Here is an 18,669-nt window from a genome sequence, read left to right as displayed (position 1 = left end):
ATCGTATCGATGAACGGTTTAATGAGTTGGAAACTAGACTCATAGATATTTAATTTGGTTGGTAGATCACCCCGTAATTCCTTGTAAATTATGAGAAAAGATTAGAAACATTTGACCTAATGTTTAAGTAAAATTATGAACCTAAGTTGCGACAACTTTTGTCGACTTTTGTTTCATAACTCGTTTGACTTCAAGACTTATGATACGGATATTATATGATTAAAATACCTTAATAAATGACCTCTTGAGTGTATTAAGCACCGCTAGATTACCTGAAAATACGAGTTACAACATCCTTGATTCGTTTAACTTCTAATACTGGTTAATCACCCTTATACACTCTTGTATCACTTAAGACCAATAGGATTGACTTCTTATCATCTCAAAGATAATTCCTTCTTGGATTTATGTTAACTAATATATGGCATGAACTAACACATGTGGATATGGGTTGTAACACCCTCCCCCCTTAGGAACATTCGTCCTCGAATGTAAGGGTTTATGGGGAGTTTAAATCATCGTGGATTCCAATGGAAATTTCCGATCAATTTTCCCCTATAAAATGGTCACTAGCAAAACTTGCAAGTAATTAAGCCCAACATATGGCTTCACAAGGCTACACAAAGCATTATGCGTATTTACATTATCTACATATCACCATTTTGTATTAAGGAGGAGTATTCTCAAATTATTGCTTACCTCATAGAGCCGTTTCACCTTCCAATGTATCCTGTCTTCCACCAGCATCCTTGTTATCTTCATTCTGGAATAAGTAAGGGTATTTAGACTTCATCTCCTCTTCTGCTTCCCATGTCATTTCTTCCATATTTTTGTTCCTCCACAATACTTTGACGGAAGCTACATCTTTTGTTCTCAGCTTGCGGACTTGCCGATCTAATATCGCCACTGGCACTTCTTCATATGATAGGTCCTCTGTAACTTGTACATCTTTGATAGGGACGACTCGAGAAGGGTCTCCAATACATTTTCTCAACATAGATACATGGAATACCGGGTGGACAAATTCCAATTCGGATGGCAATTCTAACTCATAAGCAACCTGTCCAATCCGTCGAAGAATTTTATACGGCCCGATATACCTTGGACTCAGCTTACCTTTCTTCCCAAAACGCATAATACCCTTCATTGGTGAGATCCTCAGGAAAACCCAATCACCAACCTCAAACTCTAGATCACGACGTCGGACATCAGAATAAGATTTTTGCCTGCTTTGTGCCGTCCTCAATCGCTCCTGTATCACTTTCACCTTCTCAATAGCTTGGTGAATCAAATCTGGCCCATATAATTCTGTTTCACCGACTTCGAACCATCCAACTGGTGATCTACATCTCCTCCCGTATAGTGCCTCATATGGGGCCATTTTAATACTGGAATGGTAGCTATTGTTATAGGCGAATTCTATGAGTGGAAGATGATCATCCCAATTCCCCTTAAAATCTAGAACACATGCTCGTAGCATATCTTCCAGTGTCTGAATGGTACGTTCAGCCTGTCCGTCAGTCTGCGGATGAAATGCAGTGCTGAGATTTACCTGTGTGCCTAAACCCTTCTGGAAAGACCTCCAAAAGTTAGCCGTAAATTGAGCTCCTCGGTCTGATATAATAGATATGGGCACACCATGAAGCCTAACAATCTCCTTGATATACAACTTTGCATAATCTTCAGCCGTGTAAGTTGTCTTCACTGGCAGAAAATGGGCACATTTTGTAAGTCGATCAATTATCACCCAGATGGAGTCAAACTTATGATAAGAGCGAGGTAATCCAATAATGAAGTCCATATTAATCACCTCCCACTTCCAGGTCGGAATCTCTATATTTTGAAGCAATCCACCGGGTTTCTGATGTTCTATCTTTACTTGTTGACAATTGGGACACTGGGCTACAAATTCTGCAATAGACTTCTTCATATTATCCCACCAATACTGCTCCTTGACATCATGATACATCTTTGTCGAGCCGGGATGGATGGAATATCGGGATTGATGAATCTCATTCATAATCTTCTCTCGCAACCCTGCCACATTAGGCACACACAATCGGCTCTGGTATCTCAGTGCCCCGTCTTTTCCGATCCCAAAAGCCATACTTTTACACTGTTGAATGCTTTCTCTTAATCGTACTAAGATAGGATCTTCATATTGTCGTGCTTTTACCTCGGCTACCAAAGATGATTCTGATGTATTCTGTACAGTAACACCTCCATCATCAGAGTCTAACAATCTGATTCTCATATTGGCTAGCTGATGAAGCTCTTTAATCAACCCCCATCTACCTGCCTCAATATGTACTAAGCTTCCCATTGATTTACGGCTGAGAGCGTCTGCCACAACATTGGCTTTACCGGGATGATACAATATCTCGACGTCGTAGTCTTTCAATAATTCAAGCCACCTACGCTGCCTCAAATTCAACTCTTTCTGCTTGAAGATGTATTGTAAACTCTTGTGATCTGTGTAGATGTCAACATGGACGCCGTATAAGTAGTGCCGCCATATCTTCAAAGCATATATTACTGCAGCCAATTCCAAATCATGGGTTGGATAATTCTTTTCATGCTTCTTCAATTGTCTTGATGCATAAGCAATCACATTCCCACGCTGCATCAATACGCACCCCAAACCTATACCTGAGGCATCACAATATACCACATAACCTTCTGTTCCTTCAGGAAGAGTGAGCACTGGTGCAGATGTCAATCGATTCTTCAGCTCCTGAAAACTACGTTCACAAGTGTCAGACCACTGGAATTTGGTAGCTTTTTGTGTTAACTTAGTCAATGGTGATGATATAGAGGAAAATCCTTCTACAAACCGCCTATAATATCCTGCTAGCCCTAGGAAGCTGCGGACTTCTGATGGTGTTGTAGGTCTCGGCCAATTCTTTACTGCATCGATCTTCTGAGTGTCGACACTAATACCCTCATCAGATATCACATGGCCAAGGAATGCTACTGAGTTCAGCCAGAATTCACATTTGGAGAGCTTAGCATATAACTTACGATCCTGAAGCGTCTGTAATACTATCCGCAAGTGGCCCGCATGTTCCGCCTCCGAACGAGAATACACTAGAATGTCATCAATGAATACAATCACGAACACATCAAGATAGGGCCTGAATATAGTATTCATGAGATCCATAAAAGCTGCTGGGGCATTTGTTAGCCCGAACGACATCACCAAGAACTCAAAGTGCCCATATCTTGTCCGGAAGGCCGTCTTTGGAATATCCTTCTCCCTAACCCTCACCTGATGATACCCTGAACGTAAATCAATCTTAGAGAAATACTTGGCACCCTGGAGTTGGTCAAACAGGTCATCAATTCTTGGAAGTGGATACTTGTTCTTTATAGTAGACTTATTCAACTGTCGATAGTCGATACACATCCGTAACGACCCGTCTTTCTTCCGCACGAATAGGACTGGTGCACCCCAAGGTGAAGTGCTAGGCCTAATAAAGCCCTTATCCAGCAAGTCCTTCAACTGCACCTTCAACTCTCGCAACTCTGTCGGGGCCATTCTGTATGGAGGAATAGAGATCGGTTGAGTGTCAGGCAACACATCAATGCTAAACTCAATCTCCCTTTCAGGAGGAAGGCCTGGGAGTTCATCTGGGAAAACATCTGGGAATTCGTTGACCACAGGGATTGATTGTAAAGTAGGCGGTTTCGCCTCCGCATCCCTAACGCGAACGAGATGATAAATGTAACCTTTTGAGATCATTTTCCTTGCCTTAAGATAGGAAATAAACCTACCTTTCGGTGTAGCAATGTTCCCTTTCCATTCAATGACGGGTTCACCCAGAAATTGGAACCTAACCATCTTCGTACGACAGTCAACATTTGCATAGCATGAGGCCAACCAGTCCATTCCCATTATCACATCAAAATCAACCATTTCTAACTCAAATAAATTTGCCGAGGTTTGACGACTACAAATCATCACAGTGCAACCTCTATATACCCTTCTAGCAATCACAGAATCTCCTATCGGAGTAGATACCGCGAGGGGTTTACTTATCAATTCAGGTTCAATGCCAAACTTATTAGCCACAAAGGGTGTAACATATGATAATGTAGATCCCGGATCAATCAGCGCATATACATCATAAGAAAACACAGATATAATACCTGTAACAACATCTGGAGACGACTCGAGATCCTGTCGACCTACTAGAGCATAGGTTCGATTTTGAGCACCACTCGAACTCGGCACTGCACCTCTACCCCTACCACGACCTGTCGACTGCTGAAAACCCCGTGCTGGAGGTCGAACTGATGAGGAAGAACCAGACACAGATCCAGTCGGCTGAGCCATACCATCACCTCCTCTATTAGGACAATCCCGCATCATATGGCCAGGCTGCCCGCACGAATAGCATGCATCAGAACCTCGACGACACAGTCCAAAGTGGGCCTTGCCGCACTGATCACAATGTGGTGTTGGGGGTCTCATCTGACTAGTATCCCTGTGATGTTGCGAGCCAGATGCCCGCGAACTCTGACCTGGACCAGAATAGGATCGATCATATCGAGGCCTCTGAAACTGTGGAGGAGCACTAGCTACAGGTGGCGCCGAACTCCTCGAAAACTGTGGCCTGATGCGGCCTCTGAAGTCATCAGAATACCCTGCAAATCTCGCCCTCTTATGCTGGCCCCTATCCTGCTCCCTAACTGCCCTCTGCTGGCGCTTACGATCCTCTAGGGTCTGGGCATAAGCTTGAATACGGGAAATATCCATGCCCTCCACCAAGGAGGCTGTCGTACACTCATTTATCAGATGTGGTCCCAACCCATTCACGAACATATGCACCCTATCACTCATCTCGGCCACCATATGGGGAGCATACCTTGCCAAAGAATCAAACTGCATACTGTACTCTCGCACACTCATATTACCTTGTCTAAGGTTCAAGAACTTATCAGCTCTAGCTCGTCGTATCTCAACTGGCAAGTAGTGACGAAGAAAGGCCTCAGAAAATTCCTTCCACACAGCTGGAGGAGGGTTCGGACCCCTGGATCTCTCCCAACTATCATACCAGAGAACCGCTAAATCCCGTAGCCGATAAGAAGCCAACTCTACTGCCTCTGTATCACTAACATGCATAACCCGAAGTGTACGATGAACCTGGTCAATAAAAGTCTGTGGGTCCTCCTTGGGGTCTGATCCGGTAAACACTGGAGGGTCTAAATTAATAAAATCACAAACTCTTGTACTAACTGGTTTCTCAGCAGCACCTGTATTCTGCCTCTGAGCCTGAGCAGCTACCAAGCTAGTCAATAACTGCAAAGCACTTCGCATATCCTGGTCTGGAGTGCCAGACGGAGGAACTGGAGGTGCTGGGTACCTTCTAATATCCTCTGGGGGAGATGGAGGAGATGAGGTATGAGAGGGCATCTCACTTTGAGCCTCACTTTGTCCTGCTCTAACTTGGGGCACCTGACTGGTACCCTCTCCCGCTGCTGTATCAAGCCGTCTACTAATCGTTTGCTTCCTAGTCGAAGGCATTACTGAAAAAAATAAGGTGAATATCAGAGACGAACACTTACGACTCAACTCTATGCACGATCTAGATTCAGGAAGAAGGTAACAACCCTAGATGTCATGTAGCCTCCTGATTATAAATGTGGCGCGCTACACATCCATAATCAAGACTCTACTAGACACGGCTCATAGACAACCCCTAGGACAGACTTGCTCTGATACCAAGTTTGTCACGACCCAAACTGAAGGGCCATGACTAGCACCCGACCACACTTGCCGAGCACCAACGCACATTTCATCTAACCTTCATTATTATCTTTTAGGGCTGACGAGATCAATATAAATGGTAGACCTAGATCATGGACAACCAGCAATAAAATATGACGGCATGAACATACATAGCAGGGGATGACCAGACAATCAAGAAACTACGTATAAGGTATGAGCTACCATGCTACTATGAAAGACTATACAACAAAAACTAGCCGACAAGGCATACCAAACTATACATGAGCCGACACCTGTCTATGAGCCTCTAAAAGAACATAAGTGTTGCAACATAGCCGGAACAGGGCCCCGACATACCCATAATGTCTATAACAAAAATTGCATACCAAGACCAAGGCAAGTCCGGAGAAGGGATCTCGCCAATCACCGCTGAACTGGACAGTCTACTGTGGTGGGGGAGCTGCACCTGCCTGTCTATCAGGACCTGCAGCACGACATGCAGCGTCCACAAATAAAAGGACGTCAGTACGAATAAAGTACTGAGTATGTAAGGCAAGGAACCATAAATACGATCAGTAATGTAAGCAAGGATAGAGAATATACAACCTGTAACATCTTAGTACCTCTGAGGGCTACTTACATGAAATGCATGATACATATGTATAAATACATAAACCTTTAAAGCATTTGCCTCTATGGGCATCATCATCATCATATCGTACCCGGCCATAATAGGCTCGGTAGAATCGTACCCGGCCACGTGGAGCTCGGTAAAACCCAACTGATCAGTGGTTGCACAATAGGTGCCGTACCCGGCCAACTATAGCATGGCTCGGTAGAGTAAAATAGATACATATATATAATGCATGCTCGACTCATGGAATCACATTCTAAACCTTTCGGAGTGACGTAAGGTCGGTATCCTCTATACACGTTATTAGGACTAACTCTTCACTATGAACCTTATAAGAATCAGGAAGTACCAACAACATTGATAACATAAGACTAAGAGAAGCAACATTAACATCAATCGTTCCATAAGAGGGAAAACAATGTAAGTACTGCTAGCTTCTAAGAGTAGAGTATCTTGGAAGATCGTTCATTACATTATGTACAATCGGAGTCGTGCAAAAGAAGGAAAGGGATAGCCTCACATACCTTGTATATACTGCCCCAATCTCAAGCTATGCAATTGTCAAAACTCCTTAGTCTACAATAAGAGAAACGATACTATCGTTATCATTTAAGCGTCATAACTATTATGTATCGACCACAACCTATTTTACGATGAAACGGACAGCACCTCCCCTATATATATGACCTCACACCATTCAAAACAGTCACCAAACAGCCCAAACAACATCAATAATAAACATATTGAGCCTCCCAAAATAGTCCACACACAGCCTAATCACTCCATACATACGACGACCACCGTAGTCGTGTCAAACAACCTGGAAATGTTACGAATAACTATCAGCCCATAACCCTACATATATATGGTGTTTCTCCACACCCTTCCTCCTCCAAAACTCCACAAGATAGTAGTAAAATACGCAGCCCAACAACAACGCAAAACAGTCCACAAAACAATAACATTACTTCCAAGCCTTTCGATATATATTTCACAAGTTCTAGCTTCAATGGCTTAGCTGCAACTTGGATAATCTTAAATACATATAGAGTAAGAGGTTCCTTACCTTTATACAGAAAGAACAACTCCAATTTGACCTTAAATTTCCATGAAATATCCCTCCAATGCTGCCACAACAACAAAAAAGCGAAACTAGCGATCAATTAGTGTTTTTCGGCACTAGAATCACTTTAGAAGGCTTGAAATCACCTAGGATTGATATTAAGAACATGAGGGAGTATTTACAGAACATAAACCCTTTAAAACAACCTCCCACACGAGCTGGAACGACACAAAAATGAGCAACAACAAGAAGAACAAGAGACTTACTAGCGCCACGGAATTCCCGACACTTGATTTGTGTTGTTTGCCCTTTTTGGGTCTTGAATCTTGAGAGAACCTTGAGAGGATGTTCCTAGGGTTCTAAGGTCTGAAAATAGTGAGAATAAATGACTTAAAACGGGTTGGAGGCATCCTATATAGGTCCAAATATCTTAAACCGCCTTAGTGGGCCCCATAGAGAGGTGCTTGGCGCAGTCTCGCGAAAACGCGAATATCTCTCTACTCCGAGATCGTATCGATGAACGGTTTAATGCGTTGGAAACTAGACTCATAGATATTTAATTTGGTTGGTAGATCACCCCGTAATTCCTTGTAAATTATGAGAAAAGATTAGAAACATTTGACCTAATGTTTAAGTAAAATTATGAACCTAAGTTGCGACAACTTTTGTCGACTTTTGTTTCATAACTCGTTTGACTTCAAGACTTATGATACGGATATTATATGATTAAAATACCTTAATAAATGACCTCTTGAGTGTATTAAGCACCGCTAGATTACCTGAAAATACGAGTTACAACATCCTTGATTCGTTTAACTTCTAATACTGGTTAATCACCCTTATACACTCTTGTATCACTTAAGACCAATAGGATTCACTTCTTATCATCTCAAAGATAATTCCTTCTTGGATTTATGTTAACTAATATATGGCATGAACTAACACATGTGGATATGGGTTGTAACATATATGGAGGTCGAGTATTAGGGTGGTAGGCTAGGGGGTAGTCAAGAGTTCTTCCCTCTTTGTACCGGGTAGTCTGTTAGAGTTTCGTTAGGTTTGTTAGCGGTCTTTGTTGTATTCACATTGGTGTTTTGCATAGTTTTGTGTTATTGTCCTTTCACTTATTTGTTGTGGTTATTTTCTTTCTGGTATCTTTTATTGTTACATGTCTTTTCTCTTATTTCTTTCTGATATTATTGCCTTTCCTATTGAGCCGAGAGTCTCCTGGAAATAGCCTCTCTGCCCTTTTCGGGGTAAGGGTAAGGTCTGCGTACACTCTACTCTCCCCAGACCCTATTAGTGGGATTTTACTAGGTATGTTGTTGTTGTTGTTATTGTTGAGTTACCACTTCTTCTCAGCAGCCCTGTTGTCCTCTTCAATCCGTAGACGAACAATAAGGTCTTCAAGCTTCATCTCCTTGTGCTTATGTTTCAAGTAGTTCTTAAAGTCTTTCCACAACGGAGGCAGCTTTTCAATAAATGCCGCAACTTGAAATGCTTCATTTATGAACATACCTTCAATCATAAATTTATAATTAGTAAAAGAATCGATATCTTAAACAAAAATATTGACTCGATGTATACCTTCAGTAAGGAGGTCATGAACAATCACTTGCAGTTCTTGGACTTGCGTTATGAAAGATTTGCCGTCAACCATTTTGAAATCCAGAAATTTGGCGGCCACAAACTTCTTAAGTCCAGCATCTTCAGTCTTGTACTTCTTTTCAAGAGCACTCCACAACTCTCGTGATGGTTTTATGACACTACAAACATTGTACAAGCCGTCTTCCAAGCAACTTAAAATATAATTTTTGCATAAGAAGTCAGAATGCTTCCATGCCTCCGTGACCACAAATCACTCATTTTTAGGGGTTTCTTCTCCCAGAACTGGAACGTCCTCGCTGATAAAGTGCTATAAACTGAGTGTGATCGGGTAGATGAACATTTTCTGTTGCCAACGCTTAAAGTCCACGCCGGAACACTTTTCGGGCTTTTCTGCCGATGTCATCACCGGTACAGGAGTTGGGCGACTTGAAGATGCAGTAGCCATTGCAAGAGTAGTACCAATGGAACCATTCTGTCGTTCCGTACTTGTTGTCATTTTTCTGTAAAAGAAATTGACACAACCAGAATTAGTAAGTCGGTAAAGTTTTTATATCTTCAAACCGACTACAAACAACCGAGTAGAAAATCACAAGGATTTTAATCTCGGATTGAGTAGAAAGTCAAAAAGACTTTAATCTCAAACTGAAGTAGAAAATTCAAAGATTTTAATCTCCACAATGGGAGTAGAAAATCACTAGGATTTTAGTCCCCCAAATTAGAAAGAATATAAAAATTAAATTCTTTAAGCTTGTTATAAACCTGTGTTCAAAAATAATTTTTGCAAACAATAAAACAAACAGAAGCAGAAACAGAATAGAAACAAAAATAAATAAAAGTTTCGAGCCCAATAGAAAACTATGTTTCTTTAAGGAATTTAATCCCTCACTGTTGCCTAAGGTTATTGGATTAATCCCTCCCAAGATAGAACGAAACAACTATTCTGTAATACCGGCAATGGGAATTGCAGAACTTTGTCAAACTCAACAAACGGCTAAACCACACTTATGCTTACGTTTTTGGCAGAAGTGCCATTTGAGGTACGAGACGAGCGACGACGACGCGAGGCACCACTTCTTCTTAACTCTAGAGTTAGAAGATGTGCTTCTCTATATAAACACAAAGATTTTCTTTCCTTTTTCCGATGAGGGACAAAGTGCATTAGTAAAGGAAACAACTTCAAACTTTTTGTTTCCCTACAAATCTTTTCCTTCCATTTCCCATTCACACCTCTTATTTGATTAGATAAAAAGCCAACATTTGCTTTACACAAAGACTTGAATTTGCCTTTACTAAGACTCTGTTTCCACTCATGAAACAGATTCACAACTGTTGATTGAAAATATGTAGATTCAATAAAATTGGAAGAAGCTACAAAAAAAAAATCATGATGTTTTCGAAAAATCAGCTATACATTTTATTTGTACTTGTCCAAAATATATCTTTCATCCTGAGTAGTTGTAACATATATAACCAAAGGAAACTCCCAACCACGATGGGAAATAAAATAAGATGTATGCACAATAATAATTGGATTAACAACACGAATGCACAATTTACCAGTCAAAAAGATTAAAAAGAAGGAGATGCTTTTACTAACTACCAATTGGCCCATAAATGGACGAAATTAATATCCTAAAAAAATATGGAAAGTAAATCTGCTGCATAAGTACTTCTTGTTATTCTTTGGTCCAATTTATTTAGATGAAAAATCGCTACTTTTCAAAAATTATTCCAGAGGGTCAAAATATGTTTACCTATTTTTAGCTTTCACGTACCACAAAAAAGTGAGAACATTGTTTACATCGCGGAGCCTTTAGAATGGTATTAGAGACACATAAAGTTTTACATCGACTATTAGGTTAGTCATATAATTTAAGTGTGTAATGGATTTTTTTTTTTGGACAATTTCGTTATAAATTAACTATTTTCTCAACTATTTGGTGAATTTCTTGTATTGTGATAGTATTTTGTCTCACTAACTAATAATGACTAAATTTCAGCCGTAAATTGCTCAGAGATGACATCTTGATATTGCTGAGCAAACTTATCTAGCTTATGAATCAATTGTTTACTTTTATGCACATCCTTGGAATTTCATGTCTTGCTCCAGTTCCAAAAGCTTCTTTTCTTATAATAACAGTAATGTCTAGGCCGCTTGCGCACACCTTTACTATTCCTTCAGGTACTTGTTGCCTCAGTTACAAGTATCGGGATAACTTTGCCCGACAAGGCTTAAGTAGATGAGTACTCACACTTGCTGTAACTTGAGCTATGGGAAAGAGGAAGTCAAAATCAAAGCCACCTCCAAAGAAGAGGATGGACAAACTTGATACTGTTTTCAGCTGTCCTTTCTGTAGTCATGGCACCAGCGTTATGGCGTTTAAGTTATATGAATTCGATCCAATTATGTTCCATAGAATAATCAGCATTTACCTTAGATTGACATCTCTTGTTGATAGAAGAGATGTGATTTCCATTTCTAAGGATCAAAACTTATTAAAACAAATCGAGTTAATCCAAAAAATCAGAATCAAATACACACTCATTCATACTCTATGGTTAGTAAGAGATGCATATAAAAGGCAATATGAGATAATCCAACCACCTTCAAATTTTGAATCTGTTTTTTTTTAAAATATCATCTATGAAGAAATGAGTCTAAAAGACTGAATTAAATAGATCTATTTGCAATAAATAGTGTTCCATGATACTACAGAAGTTACTAGTAGTAAGAAAAGTGAAACAACATATGAAAATATAAACAAGAGAGTAAAAGAGAAGACAAAGAGCACAACTAAAGCTCAAAGTAACAAAAGCAAACAACCTAATAAACTCACTAATCAAAAGGAAATATCATATCCTCCCTGTGAGGATTTTTATATAGTTTAAATATTGATACTTCAAGCAGAAACAAACCTCTTATAGAAATGCAGCTAAAGATCGCGTAGATATGATCCAATGTGATCCGACCCTTTTTCAGATCCCATGCATAACGGGAGCTCAACGCACGAGGCTGCCCATTAATGCTTCAAGCAAAAATTAAAGTAGAGTTTGTAGATTTTCAACAAAAGCATCAATATAAGAATCCTCAAGCCCTTTTGCTTAATAAAAACTCCCTCCACTTTGCGCGATTAGCTCTTATTTCCCTTCCCTCTTCACTATCACCATTCATTACCATTTTTATGGCCTTACCAACACTTTCTCTAGTAAACAATCCATTCTCTTCATCTCTCTCAACTTCCACTCCAACCCTCAAATCTCCACCAAACAATCTTGCATTAATAAATTGATCACCAAAATTTGGGACTCAAACCAATTGACACTCAGTAATCATAGCCTCAGATAAAGAATTTCCACCACAATGAGCAACAAAACATCCCACAGAAGGATGTGATAAAATCAGTTGTTGCTCTGCCCAACCTGAATGAACAATCCCTTTTCCTTCTATTCTCTCTTTAAAACCCTCTGGTAATGCATCTTCAATTGTCTCGGCTTCAAAAGGCGGTTTTAAAGCAGCAAAAAATGGAAGACCAGTAAGTTCAAGACCTAAAACAAGTTCTTGGAATTGTTCTTTCTTGAGCTTGCATTCACTACCAAATGCACAAAAAATCACTGCCTTTTTTTGGAATTTTTCAAGCCACTTAGACCATTTCTCCTCTAGATTTGAAGTATCTATTTTTTCTGGCAATATTGTTCCGGCTAAAACAACCGGTTTCTTGAACTTATTCTCAACAAATTCACAATATGGTCCTTCAATTTCCATAGTAGTTTTGAATGCAATGACATGGTGCATGCTATTTGCCGATGACATAGTTCTGATCGATGAGTCAGGAACCGGTGTTAACGAGAGACTGGAAGTTTGGAGATAGACTCTTGAGTCTAAAAGTTTCAAGCTGAGCAGAACGAAGACGGAATACTTGGAGTGTATTTTCATCTCTTAGCCGGGGAAAGTGGGCGTGGAGGTGAGGCTTGAATCACACGTTATCCTACGTAGAGGCAGCTTCAAGTACCTTGGGTCGGTTATCCACGGGGGAGGGGAGATCGATGAAGATGTCGCACACCATATTGGGGTAGGATGGATGAAGTGGAGGTTAGCATCCGGAGTTTTGTGTGACAAGAGAGTGCCAACGATACTCAAAGGTAAGTTCTATAAAGCGGTGGTTAGACCGGCCATGATGTATGGGGCTGAGTGTTGGCCTGTTAAGAACTCACATATCCAAAAGATGAAAGTAGCAGAAATGAGGATGTTGAGGTGGATGTGCGGGCACACTAGGATGGACAAGATTAGAAATGATGCTATTCAGGAGAAGGTGCACGTGGCTCCCATTGATGACAAGATGCAGGAAGCGAGGCTCAAATGGTTCGAGCATGTAAAGAGGAGAAGCTCAGATGCTCCAGTAAGGAGGTGTGAGCGACTGGTTGTGAAGGGCACGAGAAGAGGTAGAGAGTGGCCTAAGAAGTATTGGGGAGAAGTGATCAGGCAAGATATGGCGAGGCTTCAGATTTCCGAGGACATGACACTTGATAGAAAGTTGTGGAAGTCGAGTATTACGGTTGTAGGCTAGGAGGTAGTTGAGTCTTGCGTTACTTTGTACCGTTGTGAGCCTAGTCTAGTAAGGTTTTTGTCTAAAATAGCTAGGGGCATTGTCGTGTCTTAATATTTTCTCTTTTCGGTGCAGGACCTATTTACTAGCCATCATTTCTGCCTTGTATTATTCTTCTGCATTTTATCTTCGTATTTTTCCTATGATCTCTATGGTGAAACTAATATTCTCTCCTTTTGTTTTTTCTTATTATCTTGAGCCGAGGGTCTTTTGGAAACAGCCTCTCTACTCCTTAGGATAGGAATAAGGTCTGCGTACATATTACCCTCCCCAGACCCCACTTGTGGAATTTTACTGGGTTATTGTTGTTGTTGTTGTTTTGAATGCGATGACATCCCCATCTTGAAAAGCCAAAAGTAAACGTCGTGTGAAGACACTGAGCCTGAGCCTCAGCCGGAACCACTAGATTCTTTCCCTATCGAATGTAGAGCTGCGATTAAACGAGCTTCATATTTGTGAAGTTTGATAGATGAATTAAGAGGAAAACCAAGTGGAGGTTCCATCATTTCATCCTCTGGAGTTAGATTTTCGCCACGCATGAGATAACCGACAGATGAAGGAGTATTGGAACAGTAATGTATTGACTTCACTCCATATTTTCTAGCAACTAATGGACCCCAACATGCAAAATCATAAAGAATGAAGTGGGGTTTGAGTTCTTGAATTAAAGACTCAATCTTTTGTTCTGTAAGATCCAATGCTTGCCAGAGGAGATTTTGCTTGAAAATAGGAATGTCTGAAGTTGTTTCGGCTCCAATAGGGAGACCTTTAACATGTGGAACTGTGACTGATATGAAGTTTATGAGTTGAGGGTAAAGATTGAATTTCTCCAATTTAGAAAGTGTATTAGTAGGATGAATAAAGAAAATTGTATGGCCTCTGTCCGCTAATTTGTTGGAGAGATGAAGAAATGAAGTAAGATGGCCCATTGCATACCATGGATACATAATAAAAGTTAGCTTCTTGTTCTCCATTTTATCTTCTTTGATCTGCAAATCAACAATGTGTATCAAAGGTAGAACTTCTTGTTAGTACTTGTTCGAAACAGTAAAGAAAACCGAATAATCAAAATAACATAAAACGTAGTACATTAATTCGAGCCCAGAGAATTCATTGAGTTCTTCAAGAAATTTAACTCCAACAAACTTCGGACTCCAAGACTGGAATAAATCACAGACTGACTCTATATTTTGTTTGAGAAATAATGCAAAGGGGTTGAGACTTGAGAAAATTCTATGTGGAAAATGAGGCAAGGCCTCTCTCCATATATAGCCAACGAATGGGTGAGCCAAAGTAAAAATGGTAAGAGTATAATCTAGCATGAGAGTTCATGGTTCATTCTAATATTCTATGATGAATCTGCACACAACAAATGCAATGATTAATTTGATGATTAACGGTAAGAATGGATTCTCTTAGGTAAATTATGTAACTAATTAATGAAAAAAAACAAGGTACATTACAAGAATACAAAAGGTAGAATTAAGGTACAAATTCCATAGGTTTGCTTTTACCTTCATTCAAAATTTCAAATGATTAGTCGCTTGATAATACGTCAAGTTTAATATACAAAGGTTATATTGAAGTGCGAATAAGTATTTAGTTGTCAAGATACCCACATAAAATTTATTTAGCAACTAGATGGAGAATCATGATATGCTAAGGGAAAGAACTACGTACTAACAAATACTATATTAAACTTTAGCTTTCTATTAGGGGAAAGGATTTAAAAGTAAAGCAGACTAAAAAAAAAAAAGAAAAAGAACAGCCTTGTGATTATATGAAAATGTAGACACAGTAATTCCATTAAAATTTCAATATGAACGAATGCTCTAATTAGAATATCCTCATATTGTCACTGAGAAAGAGATTAATCACTCATTTTAACAAGGGCTAAGGACTTACCAATTTACGGTCAAACTGGTATGATGAAATGGTTGTAATCCCTTCGTTTTGAACTAAAAGTTTCGAGTTTGACCATTAAAAATTGAAAAACTCCTTATAAAGAATGTATTTCCTTAATGAATCATATGCAATGCGAATCTGAATTAATCGTTTTCCTTAAAAGGTCATTGAAATCTAGAAAATATGAAAGTAGAAGGCTAAAGAAAGATTTTCTAATGCATGATTAATCAATGTATTAGGAAAATATTATCAAAAAGATTTAGTCAAGATGGACCTTTTCCGGATCCTCTAAATAAGACTCTCAATCTATTATTCAGAGAAAGGTTAGTGTTAATTTTCTCCCTCCGTATATATATTTTTATAGTCTTTGAGAAATTATCGAGGGGGGGGGGGGGGGGGAGGGAACTCAAATGAAAAAGTTAAACATTGAGATTCAAGGGGCAATAAATTAGGAGGAAGTGCGTAGCTCAAGCTATTATGAGCTTATTCCTTAGGTTTTAATTAAGCTAGTCTTTGGTACCCGCTGAATTATACAAATATTATTAAATAATATATTTGAGTTATAAATGAAAAAAAAAATTAAAAAACAATTCTGAAAATAATGGACATTAATCTTACTTAGCTAGCTAAATCAAGAACCATGGCAATTATGCGATCATAATATCATGTCATTAATGGTAAAATCTAAATATTATAGTTAAAGTATTTTTTTTTAATTATAAAGGTTTCTCGAAATCTATTGGAGAAAAATACGCGAAAGGAAAACGTCAAAGATCAAGATTCATGCAACAAATTAAAGTAGCTAAGGTAGGAGGAAATACGTGGTTTGCTATGAGATTATTTCTGAGGTTTTAATTGAATCGGTAGAAGAATAACTCATGTTGATTAAATATGGATTCAAATTGTATACAATTAAAGCGTCATTAATATTTTATATCATTTATTGTAAGTTACTTATCATTTATTCTATATTACCGATTAAAATAAAATTATCTATAATTACCTTTTAAATAATTGGGTTGTGTAATATTTTCACAATTTTCCTGCATAAAGTTAAACTTATTAAATATTTAGGTAGAATAAAGGAAGTGGGTGTGAGCTTATTTCTAAACTTTTAATTATGATCTTAAATATGTCAATGACAATTTGTGGTTATAAAATCATACCATCAAGTTTGCAAAAAAAAAAAAAGGAACAAAAAAGTCATCACAGACGGCAAAAGAATAAATTTTCGCAGCTAATAAATAAATGGATACTCTTAGATGAACTTAGAGATCAAGTAGCCATTAATTATATATTAGGTATCATCAAACTTTAAATCTCTTCCTTTAATGGATCCAGATGAAAAGTGGCGTAGCCACATATGTTGGAGGGTGTCGACCAAACACTCTAGTTTTATTAATATTTTGTAGCTATTTTAAATCTTGAAAAAATATTTAAAAAATATATAGTTTTGTTTAAAAATATAGAAGGTCGATTTTATGTATATAAATATAGTTATACATTAATAGGGCTAATATTGCAATTATATGCAAATTAGTTTTAAAAATATAAATGTAATTATAAAAAATGCACTAAAAATACTTTAACAATATTTTAGCATATATATAACTCAAAATCAATGATTTTTATAGGGAAAATTGGGTGTTTCGGGTAGAACCTAGGTTTTTCAAAAATTGGGGATTTGGACCTCGATTTGAGGTATAGCTGCTGTTCATGGCTCGAGTTTCGACCTCCATCCATGGCTGCCGTAGCTGCTTCTTCTGCTTTCAGCTTCATCGTCCAAACGGACCCAGCCGCGCTGCTGCCTCACTTCGTCTTCTTCAGCTTGAGCATCGCCATGGAAGCTGTCTCCGCCTTGACAAAATCACAATATGCAATCGTATCACTCCGCTCTTACGCAATCACAATATCCAACCGTATCGCTCCCTAAACTGAACTTTTCCTTTAGTCAGCATTAGGGTTTTAAACCCTAAAGTGAACTCTTTCATTCAGCCAGCATTAGGGTTTTAAACCCTAAACTAAGCTTTTTCATGCAGTCAGCATTAGGGTTTTAAACCCTAAACTGAATTTTCCCCTAAACCCTAAACCCTAAACCCTAAACCCTAAACCCTAAACCCTAAACCCTAAGTGCTTTTGCTTGGGCTATCTCATTGGTGAGGTCAAAACCTCGAGTGTGAATCTCTTCGAGGATCTCTCTCCGGGCTTGACACTTGGCCAAATCACTGACCCGCTTCTCTCGGTCGGAGGCCTCCATTGGCCATGATCGTGCAATTCCTTGTGCAAATGGATGACCGTAGAGTCACCTTGGGGAACATTTGCTCGGCTTTTTCATGCCGAAGAGGTGTCGGCCATTTCATTAAGTACATCACATGCCTCTTGGTAAGAAAGTTTCATAAAGTTCCCTCCGGCCAATTGGTGTTGCAGCCATTGCCTTAGCGTCACGTACATAGTTCCTTGATGGGGCGTTGACGGACTTGTCGGAATCTTCACCGGCGGCGTCCATAAGGTGCTGGAGAGTGTGGAACAGTGGTGTGTCAATTCCACAAAATATTTTTGTTCTTTTAAACTAATGCACCAATAGTCTACTAATTTAGTAAAGTCTTCTTTCTTTTTCTTTTTTTCAGTTTTTACTAAAAAATAATTAAGTTTTTACAAAAAAAATAAATTTTTTCAGTTTTTAAAGCATTTTTTTTTGTAAAAACTGAAAAAAAATATTTTTAATAAAATATTTTCAACAAAATATTTTCGTTTTAGAAAAATATTTTTTTTCCAGTTTTTTTAAAGCATTTCGTTTTATTTTCATTTTTCAGTTTTTTTTAAAGAAAAAAAAAATCGTTTTTTTAAAAAAATGAAAAAAAAAATATTTTTTTGGGCTCAAGCAGACTCCAAGAGCGTTATTACATAATATAGGGATAGACCGCATTGCGGTTTTTCCCGATTTGTCTTTAACAAAAACTCGTAAAATAAAAGCCGGAGGTGTTTCCCAGTACATAATGCTATCTTCCTTAATGTTACCTACAACGTTATGTAACTGTTTATAGTATTCTTAATTTAATAATATAAAAATGCAGCAATAACTTTTAAATACCCGGTTAAAATAAACAGCTAGAGAAAAAAATTT

The 18,669-nt window shown here is 38.6% G+C and overlaps 2 protein-coding genes and 1 pseudogene across 2 annotated transcripts; all 3 read right to left on the bottom strand.

Moving 5' to 3' along the window:
• Nucleotides 1-8,773: 8,773 nt before the first annotated feature.
• LOC138874914 (uncharacterized) lies at nt 8,774-9,532 on the bottom strand. Its single transcript, XM_070153710.1, has 3 exons — nt 9,375-9,532; nt 9,016-9,227; nt 8,774-8,946 (listed from the first exon to the last, which is right to left on the bottom strand). Exons 1-3 carry the CDS (start codon nt 9,530-9,532, stop codon nt 8,774-8,776), a joined length of 543 nt encoding a protein of 180 aa, XP_070009811.1.
• Nucleotides 9,533-11,695: 2,163 nt separating this feature from the next.
• LOC104215097 (cyanidin 3-O-galactoside 2''-O-xylosyltransferase FGGT1-like) lies at nt 11,696-14,895 on the bottom strand (annotated as a pseudogene).
• On the bottom strand, nt 14,030-18,051 carry LOC138868105 (cyanidin 3-O-galactoside 2''-O-xylosyltransferase FGGT1-like). The gene is made up of 3 exons (XM_070153708.1): nt 17,922-18,051; nt 17,338-17,402; nt 14,030-14,629 (listed from the first exon to the last, which is right to left on the bottom strand). Exons 1-3 carry the CDS (start codon nt 18,049-18,051, stop codon nt 14,030-14,032), a joined length of 795 nt encoding a protein of 264 aa, XP_070009809.1.
• Between the last annotated feature and the right edge of the window lie 618 nt (nt 18,052-18,669).

Source organism: Nicotiana sylvestris, chromosome 8 (genome assembly GCF_000393655.2).
Source record: "Nicotiana sylvestris chromosome 8, ASM39365v2, whole genome shotgun sequence".
NCBI lineage: Eukaryota > Viridiplantae > Streptophyta > Magnoliopsida > Solanales > Solanaceae > Nicotiana > Nicotiana sylvestris.
Note: the sequence above shows the minus strand (reverse complement) of the source record. Positions and strands in the feature narration are given on the sequence as shown.

What these genes read in the sequence shown, in the direction of transcription:
- LOC138874914 (XM_070153710.1), bottom strand. Translation starts at nt 9,532, where the DNA reads ATGACAACAAGTACGGAACGACAGAATGGTTCCATTGGTACTACTCTT. An exon ending in AAGCGTTGGCAACAGAAAAT is followed by an intron (nt 9,228 to 9,374) that starts GTTCATCTACCC and finishes TTATATTTTAAG; the next exon opens with TTGCTTGGAAGACGGCTTGT. An exon ending in TCATGACCTCCTTACTGAAG is followed by an intron (nt 8,947 to 9,015) that starts GTATACATCGAG and finishes TTATGATTGAAG; the next exon opens with GTATGTTCATAAATGAAGCA.
- LOC138868105 (XM_070153708.1), bottom strand. Translation starts at nt 18,051, where the DNA reads ATGGACGCCGCCGGTGAAGATTCCGACAAGTCCGTCAACGCCCCATCA. An exon ending in TGAAACTTTCTTACCAAGAG is followed by an intron (nt 17,403 to 17,921) that starts GCATGTGATGTA and finishes GATTTTGTCAAG; the next exon opens with GCGGAGACAGCTTCCATGGC. An exon ending in TGAGGCAGCAGCGCGGCTGG is followed by an intron (nt 14,630 to 17,337) that starts GTCCGTTTGGAC and finishes GTTGATTTGCAG; the next exon opens with ATCAAAGAAGATAAAATGGA.